This window comes from Mesocricetus auratus, unplaced genomic scaffold (assembly GCF_017639785.1).
Source record: "Mesocricetus auratus isolate SY011 unplaced genomic scaffold, BCM_Maur_2.0 Super-Scaffold_100004, whole genome shotgun sequence".
In the NCBI taxonomy this organism is placed as follows: domain Eukaryota; kingdom Metazoa; phylum Chordata; class Mammalia; order Rodentia; family Cricetidae; genus Mesocricetus; species Mesocricetus auratus.
In genome coordinates, this window is record NW_024429189.1 from 34,003,870 (window position 1) to 34,013,406 (window position 9,537).

General features: G+C 41.2%; 1 protein-coding gene across 2 annotated transcripts in view; it reads right to left on the reverse strand.

Moving 5' to 3' along the window:
* Nucleotides 1-8,650, reverse strand: part of Slc38a11 (solute carrier family 38 member 11) — a 51,266-nt gene extending 42,616 nt beyond the window's left edge. Inside the window, exons 1-5 of one of the 2 annotated variants that reach the window (XM_040745466.1) lie at nucleotides 8,457-8,650; nucleotides 7,914-8,034; nucleotides 6,262-6,336; nucleotides 1,636-1,770; nucleotides 354-419 (exon numbers count right to left, since the gene is read on the reverse strand). In XM_040745466.1, the coding sequence (XP_040601400.1) occupies nucleotides 354-419; nucleotides 1,636-1,770; nucleotides 6,262-6,336; nucleotides 7,914-8,034; nucleotides 8,457-8,495 (436 nt within the window). In that variant the 5' untranslated portion in view covers nucleotides 8,496-8,650. The remainder of the gene's footprint in view (nucleotides 1-353; nucleotides 420-1,635; nucleotides 1,771-6,261; nucleotides 6,337-7,913; nucleotides 8,035-8,456) is intronic. The other variant, XM_040745465.1, reaches the window with a different exon arrangement.
* Nucleotides 8,651-9,537: the final 887 nt, after the last annotated feature.

Below are 9,537 nucleotides of genomic sequence, written 5' to 3' on the forward strand. Positions count from 1 at the left end.
AAAAATGGCAATTATTTTTTTGAGACAGGTATTTTCTGTGTAACCCTGACTATCCTGGAATTCACTCTATAGACCAGGCTAGTCTGGAACTCAGAGATCTGTCTGCCTCTAATTCTGCAGTGTTGGGATTATTAAAGGCATGTACCTCCATGCCTGGAGAAAAATAGCAACTTTTAAAAATTGGTTAAAAACTAATTTAAATTTGTGCTCTAGGATGAACATGGATCCTGGGAATTGTAGGGTCAGTGAGGTAGTTCATCTCTGCATCCAAATATTTATTTGTAAACTATGAATGAATTACATTGCAACTATGAAAAATAAACTTATTTAAATGTATCACATTTCTCACGTACCTCCTGGGATCCTTTGAAAAACTTTGCTCAAAGTATCTCCAGTTATTATGTTGTAACTTATCATGGCTGAAAACACAACAACAAGAATGATCATTAATAAGTCTGTACATATTTTTATCACACCTATTTTGAGCACTGGCAGTCACTACTTTCTAAATAGTGATACGATTTTTAACATGTATTACATATAATTTCTAGTATGTACAAGGGAAAGAAAGCATGATAGATTCATGCCAGAGTGCCAATTCAAACTTCAGGAAGATTTTCATTTTACAAATTGGTTCATCCCAGAATGATCTTGAACATTGAGTTTTGACACTTATTTGAAATGTGCTTTATTTTGTTGTTGACGATTAGTTTCCAAACACTTTTTGGAAAGACATCTGCTGCTTACACTGAAGAACCAATAACAATAGTAAAATTTGAAGCACACACACACACACACACACACACACACACAAAGCCTTCACTTGAAAATGCAAGGCTTTTGAAGGAAGCTGATTTTTATAGGCTTCTGTGGGAACATGTAGACTTACTTCAACTGTAGCTTCTTTAATTTTAATAAAAAATATGAAGTAAACATTGTTTGAAGTTTTCAAAGAATTAATAAGATGTTTTGTGAGTAAAGTCTCTGGTCATTAATTTATATGAAATTTTATCTATTTAAGAAAAATGGGTGACATTTTCATCATTCTGGTGCAAGTATTAGTACATGGCTCCCTCAAATCATTATGTTTCCAAAAACTAAACTAAACTAAACTAAACTGGGCTGTATTAAGCATTAAGAGAGACTTATTTGTTGTTTCACTCACCTTCAGTCCCAAATCATAGTGTGTGTGTGTGTGTGTGTGTGTGTGTGTGTGTGTGTGTGTGTGTGTGCATGTCTGGGTAGGTGTGTATATATGCTTGTGTATATGTGTATGATATTTGTGTGTGTATAAATGCTATTTAGGCATATAAACATTTATCAGAGAGAGGGAGGGAGGGAAGAAGGGAAGGAGAGAGAGAGAGAGGGAGGGAGAGAGAGAGAGAGAGAGAGAGAGAGAGAGAGCACATACCAGGTAAGGGAAACCAAATGAACCAAATCTTCATTTTATTTTTTTTTAAAAAGCTTACAGAATAGGTGAAATGTACTAGAAAATAAGCAAAAAATGTTAATTTGTAAAACACTTTAATGACTAATTGTTTTTATGGCTCTCAAATGCCTATTAAAGTGACTGTTATTGAGAAAGGACCACGTGGGAACTAATCATTGTAGCATATGTCTTCACAGCCACCTTACCTATAAAAGGGTACATAAACTGTAGGGCAGAGAGCAGCAGGTATCCTGGAAAGCCGAAGGTCTTGTTAACCAAAGATTGGTAGGAGTCTGTTCCAGATAGGGCTCCTCCTTTTATCAATAAAATGAGGGAGAAGTCTGTCGTAAAACAAAACAAAACACAAATCATTTGATACAAGGGGTTTGCATGTTTTGACTTTGAGAAAAAGAGAATCATTTTTCAATAAAGGTTTCATGTAGCCACAGCTGGCATCAAATTTGCTATGTATTCAAGGATGACCCTGAACTGATCTCCCTGCCTCAACTTCCTGAGTGCTGAGACTCTAGGCAAGTACCTCAATGCTGAAGTGTGGGAACTCCATCCAATAACAGAGTTGTGGGAGGGGCATTCTGGGTGCCTTTAAGACAACAAGAAGACAGTCTTGTGACTGTTTCTTCAAAAACATGGACTTGCTCTTGGAATGTGTTTTTGCTGCCCTCCGAGGTGTAGCACATAGGAGTGAGTTTACAACAGAATATTCATTACATTGTTAAATATTTCTATGCCTCTGTAGAAAACATGTTTTTGCTACCTGCAGCTTGTCCTTGTGGTTATACGAAGCTTGAATTCACGAGAACTTTGCCCATTTGCCTTTCTTAGCCCTCACAGTATAAACTGTCTGATGCATGAGACTTTACTTCCCCTCATTTACTGACTCCATCTCCCAGGTTCTACCATCTCCAGCGTAGTTGGCGCTGGGTTTCTGATAGTGCTGGGAATGCTAGGGGGTTGGAACCAGAACCCCATCCATGTGAGACAGTCACTGTACTGATGTAGCTTTATCTGCAGCCCCGGAAAGGGGGAATTCCAAGAGAAGAGCTTCAATGGTGCAGTGTTACCATGACAAGGCTAACACCCTTTAACAAAACATCGCTTTTCCTGAAACTATACTCGTCTAGTTACGTGTTTTTCAGTCACAGTGCAGATATCCTTGAATATCCAGGTGATGACCGAGACAGGGCAGAGACAGTGATGACAGCCAAAGGCCAGGGCTACATGTAACTTTCTAACCCAAAGATGTGGCCACTGTTAGGAGGATGTGACTACACCACAAGTGATATAACATAGGTACTCAGCAGGTGAACACCAGCTGAGAAAGGGTGTGAGTAACTTAGAATTAATAAATATAGACTCAGAGCATTTGATTTGGAACAAAATAAAACCAATAACTTAATTTTGAAGCTATTATGACTAAGAGTGTACTCCATGGATTTTTTTTTAAATTACATTTTCAAATTTTAGAATTAAAGTTGGAGATATAAACATACAGAAATTATATAATTAAAGATAATTGTTCCCCAAGGCAGCACTTGGAAGGCAGAGGCATGTGGATCTCTGTGAATCTGAGGCCAGCCTGGTCTACAAAGTGAGTTCCAGAACAACAAGAACTGTTATACAGAGAAACCCTGTCTCGAAAACAAACAAACAACATTTTTTTCTTATTTATCATTTATCTTGAAGTCACATTACTGAAAGGCTTGGTGCCTGTATTGGGTACAAATGTGTGCCAAAGTTTGGTACCTGCTTCCTTTATTCCTGTTCACCCTAATTTCTTCATATTTTAACTGAATTGGAAATGCATTAAAATAAAGGGGGGGAATACTGATCTGTGATCTCCAATGAATCTAATCTAGTCACTGTCTCCTAACTCCTTTTTTAAAAAAAGATTTTAAATTTATTTGTATTTCATGTGCGTTGGTGTTTTGCTTGCATGCATGTCTGTGTAAGGGTTTTAGTTACAATTGTGAGCTGCCACATGGGTGCTGGGAATTGAACCCAGGTCCTGTGGGATAGAAGCCAGTGTTTTTAACCAGTGATCCACCTTTATGGCCCCCTGCCTCCTAACTCTTAGAAAGCTCTTTCATTGGTTTGTTTTCGTTTCCACTTTGAGTCAACTGTCTCAGGAGGTTGTTAACAACAGGGCATTCTGATAGCTTTCCTTCTGTTGAGGGCACTTCCATTGGCTGCTGCCAACCTGTTTAGCTGTGCTCATATCCTGGGCTCCAGCTTTCCTGCTGTGAGCCTAGCTTTAGTTTTCACGCAGATGTTAGTAAAACATACATGCGTGTTTTCAGTTCCCACTGTCCAGATCCCTACACTTAGCTGTCTTGTACCTGGAGATTTCATAGATGTCCCTTGGAGATCACATAGATGATGAACCAGTTTTAAAATGTCCACATTCTAACTTATGTATGTATTATGGAACTTGATTCTGTACTTATTTTTCTCCAGCGGGTGAAAACTCTCAGTGGAATGTTCAGGATTAATTGCCCTACACTCCTGAATATTCTTTACTCACCCTGATCCTTTCATTCCCAGTGCCGTTACCCATCACAACGTGGGTGTAAAACCGCTGCTCTGAATTTTGTTTCAATCTGCTTGCAGCAGAAACCCAGTTATTTACTACCTGTTGATCTGAATTTTTCATCAGAGGTTTCTAGGAGGCAAAAGAGGCTGGGCATGGTGATGCACATCCTTAAACTTACCATTAGCAAGGCAGAGGCAACTAGATCTCTGTGAGTTTGAGGCCAGCCTGGTCTACAAAGCATGGCTCAGGTCAGCCAGAACTGTACAGTGAGACCCATACATACACAATCACAGGCAAAAGAAAAACTCTAGAGGCCTGGAGATGTAGAGCTCAGGTGTAGAGCGCTTGCCTGTCATATTCAAACCTTGTATCTAATCCCCAGCAACACAGACTAGGCCTGGTGGCCCACGCCTATAATCTCAGCAGTCAGGAGGTGGAGGCTAGAGAAAGATGAAGCTCATCTTCTGCCTCACAGCATCTTTAATGCCAGACTGGATATGAGGCTTTGTCTCAAATAAATGTAGAGATAAGCCACTGTTCAATTGCAGTGTTACTAAGTAATTTATTTCCATTGGGTCAAATGGACAATAAGGATCACACGGTAAGGACGCAGGATTTAAATTCCAGCCTAACTGCAAAGCTTAAGATTTTAATTACCATGTTGCACGATAGATCTGCGGCACCTGCATAATTTGTAACAAAGGCTGATTCCATTAAAAAATAATTGTAGTGTTAATTTAAAAAATTAATATACTGTATTTGTAGGTTTTGCGTTTAAAACAAAAAAGAGAGCAAATCTTAAGATACAAACTGTTTGACTTTGTGAGGGGAATCTTTTATTTAAAGATGTGGATGATGTTAGTGAATGAATGGGTTAATCATTCCTACTAATAATGAGCTTGCAATGCACGACTTGGGCAAAATTGCACATCATTGGTACACCATTATGATTTTTTTTACATGTAATATAATATGGGCTTCCTAACTATTCATTTTCTTCCAATCCCAATTCACGGGCGAGATGTTTAATTTTCTTTGTCTGCTGATCTATAATTATATGTTTACAATGCACTAAAGCTATGGTAATACACCTGCATGGAAATTAAATATTTGCCAGCACTGACTGGGAAGCAGGCAACTAAAAAAATGGGAAGGCTTTTAAAGATACTTGTATTCATATGCATAAATGATACCTCTCTCGGTTCTGACCAGAAAAGCTTGTTTTTGAGTGGGAGACAATGCAGAAACGAAGTGAATGCTGAGTGCTGGACCCTGACTGGGGCATCTTTGTTGCTGCCTCTACAGCTCAGGAACCCTGGTGAAAGGCAGCCCAACAATGTAGGAGCCAGAGGAAGGGGAGAAGCGCTACACAACACTGTCTTCTGCAGGTGACCGAACACTTGCGCTCGTGAGCTCCGTACAACCTGCACAAGACGGAAGCTCCTCAACAGTCCATCATGGCCATGGGGAAGAGGTTCAGGAGACCCTGCCCTTCCTTGTGGAGCTACAGGCAGTTAAAGGTGGCTGAGCAAGGGAGGTGTCATTTTCTTCAGTGGTGCAGCCCCTGATACGTTGTCCGTGTTCTATTACTAACCCCTGTCTCCGATCAGACAAGCAACTGTAGCTCAATTCAGTGGATCACCCACATCTCTCTCTCTCTCTCTCTCTCTCTCTCTCTCTCTCTCTCTCTCTCTCTCTCTCTCACACACACATACACCATGCAATGAATGAAAGGCAGAGGAAATAGGCAGCAAAGATGTAGTCTACAGGAGCCAGGAGTCGGGTAGACAATAATTTAGAAGCAGCTTTCTGTTGCTTAGGAAGGCGGTGGCAGACAGAGCACACACTGGCAGCACTGGCAAGGAGGCTAGGAGACAAGGGGGCCAGCCTTGCCACGTAAATGCCAAGATCCCAGCATCACCTACACAAACAGCCGACAATGGCTGCTCATCAGCGTACACCTGCCAGCCCAACCCTGCCATGTGCACCATGGAGTCATCACCACCCTTGGAAACCGCTTTCTCATCCACCACTTTCTGTATGACATGAAAAAGGCGCATGACCAGGTTTAGGCTTGGTGATATAGCATGCTGCTTTTACTAATCTGTTTAAAGGATTAGGGAGAAAAGCAAATCTCCTCAGATGTGATGCTTAAATTCCTTAGGATCTTTTGATGCACTTCTTAATTAACTGGGAGACCCAACTGCAGGGTATATTTGTGTAGATGAAGAAGTCCTTGAACAATTTAAATGGCAGGGATATGCAGCTATATGCTATTTACCTGTAATATATGAGACCCAGAATAAAAGCAGTATTCCCAAGGGAAATCCAGCTTGCTTCATCGAATAAGGCAATCCTGGAAAAACATAAAAATATCCCAACCCTCATATTAAAATGATATATAGAAATGCAAAAGTCTCCCACAATTTATATATATATGAAGTAAAGTAAGTTATATATATCAGTGATAAAAAGTTATAACATGGGACAAGATAGTCCTAAACCAACTATTAGCATATTAGCACTTATTCCAGAGTGGGATGCCATTAAATTAATGACATGTCAGGAAAGCAAGCACATGAGATGACTGAAGAATTCAAAAGCAGAAAATGAAGACATGATTCCAGTTCACACAAGCAATGCATATTTTGGTGTGATGGTTAGTGCCTGGGACTCTATGCAGAACAAAGACCCCAAGCCTTTCCCGACACGCTGCTGCAGGAAGCAACAGGCAGTGGTTGTGGGGTTCTAGGGGAGATGGATTCTGGATCCCAAATGAGGGAACCAGGTAGAAAATGAGATATTACAGGGAGAACAGGCATGTACAATTACTTTTCTCAAGCTAAACGGGGTTCATAAAATTATTTTTACTGCTCTGTGGATATGATAACTTTTGATTACAGGCTACACAATATAGAAATAATTTAAACACTTCTGTTCAGAGCATTTCTTTTCCAGAAAAGATTTCTCTTTAAAACAAAGCTGTGGAGTGCAGTGTGCGCTGCTAACCTGCATTAACCTGAAAAGCGTTCATACCAGGAATAAATTCCAGAATTCTGGCAAGTTGGACTTGTCCATACTCCACAATACATGGACACAGGCTTTTTTTTTTTTTTTTTTTTTTTTTTTGGTTTTACGAGACAGGGTTTCTCTGTATTGTTTTTGAGGCTGTCGGTCCAGCCCGGCCTCGAACTCACAGAGATCCGCCTGTCTCTGCCTCCCGAGTGCTGGGATTAAAGGCGTGCGCCACCACCGCCCAGCCCTGGACACAGGCTTTTAAAGAAGCCTTTGTCCTTGCTTGCTTCTGCGTCACCACAGGAATCTACAATTTATTGTTCATTTTAAAATGTGTATATCTGGATTAGCGTAGAGCCAGAAAGCATATAAGCTTGTTAAAAAAAATAAGAAAAACTGCTGAGAGATGGCTCAGCAGTTAAGAGCGCTTGCTGCTCTTGCCAAATACTCATTTCCCAGCACCCACACGGCGGCTCACTAGCCACCCTTGAACTCCAGTTCCAGGGGATCTGACACCCACTTCTGACCTCTGTTGGCACCAGGTATGCGTGTGGTGCACATACATGCAGGCAAAACACTTACACATGCAATACAACGATGAATAAATAAATTTGAAAAAGAAAAACACTGGACAAACTTACAGTTTTAAGCAGATAAAAAGTGAAATTGTTGACAATGATAAATAAATAAATAAAAAGAAAAAAATATGAAAAGCTTATTTCCCTCTCCTCTATGCCCCCCTCCCCCCCTTCCCCAGTATGCTGGTGGAGTGAAACACAGTCATCTATTTATGAATTTTCCTTTAAAAACAACCAGCAAATGCTAACAGAATATTAACATTTTTAATAGCCTGCCTTTAAAAAAACAAAACAAAAACTAAACTTCACAAACAGAACTAAGTGGACATAGATAGTTTACCTATTATCCCGGATCCTATAACAGAATTGACTACGTTGAACACCGCTGAGGAGTGACATGATTTCCCCTGGTGTTCATGTCCGGAGACCAGGCTTTCTCTGTCACTCAGGTGTGTTTCTCTCTGTTTTAATAGATAAACGAATGATTAAATATTTACTAGTTTGAGAATGGAAAAATGCCCGATTAAATAAGCAATGCATGATTCAAACATAGTTATGACATCAAGTAACTGCTATAGCGTTAATAATATGACGATAAGGGGAAATGGGAAAGGCTAGTCATCCAAAAGAACTTTACAAATTTCATCCCGTCAAGTCTCCACATTGTAGCTGCCCAACTGCCTTCACCTAATTCCAGAGTAGGGCGTCTGTTGGGAGTCAACCACATGATCTCATGAAATTAAAGAGGTTATACAAAAGTCTTTACTAAGAAGGTGTAGGTCAGATTAAGTTGGATAAAAACCTCTTCTCCTTTTTTCCAAACGGAGACCCCAGCCTGAAACTTGACAGGAACTGTTCAGCTCCTTCCCATTGCCGGTTTTACCTGCCGCGGGTCGCTCAGCTGCGGACACTGGTAGTTCATATCTGCACAAGGGAAAGTTCTGGGGCTGGGAAGCCGGTTCCCACCTTGCCAGACTCCCCTGCCGTTTTGCCTGCAGCCAAGGTTACCAGAGAGATGGAGAGAGCCGGTTCCGCGGGTCCCGATACCCTGAGCGGCAGATTGCAGCTCAGAGGTCTCCGCCTTCCCTGGGGCGGGTTCTCCCTGTGGCTGCTGATGGTGAGAATGTGGATGCTGTAGGATATTTCTTTCTGCAACACAGTCTCCCCTCACACAGAGCACACGGATTATCTCTCCCTGAAACTGCAAAAGCACAGCCTGTTCCTCCCACGGCGCCCTAGCTTGCTTCCGTTCCTTACTCAGCTGTTGGTTCCTAACCTGGAGTCTGAAGCTAGCTAAGAACCCAGAACAGAAGCACCCTGATCCCTACCCGGCTACCTCTTTCAGGCAGAACAGGACGGTGAAATTTTAGGACTTTTATATTAAGTGGGAATGGGAGGCCTCAGAAAGAAGCAGAAAACACAACACAAGATGAAACACTGTTCCTGGGATTTTAGCAAGCTTGTTTGCTTGGCATGCCTCAGTTAAATGCGTCCTGGTAACGTTTCAGAAGAAGAAACAGAAAAAGAAAGGCATGATAGATTGATACTGGGTTCCCTTTGAAAGGAAAGGGGCGAACAGGGGATGAAGAAGGGATCCTAGAATATCTGAGCTAGGAAGAAACACAAATGAATGTCTATTTAACCTTTTGTGTTCAGGAGGATGAAACAGCTCCAGAGTGTTTAGTCGCCCAGGTAGAGAGCAAACGAAGAATGAACATTGGGGAAATAAGAATAATAATACATGAGTGCTAACTAAACAGGTTTTTTTTTCCGTGAACATTTAAAATTGCGGGGGACTTTTTTTTTTTAATAGGGAGAAATGGGACTGGGGAGGTAGCTCCGTGGGTAAAGGTCTTAGCATGAAAAGATGAAGGCAGAGTTTGGGTCCTCGGGACCCCTTGACTGCCAAGCGATGGAGACAGGATTCCCAGAGCAAGCTGGACCACTGAACTTGCTGGTGGACA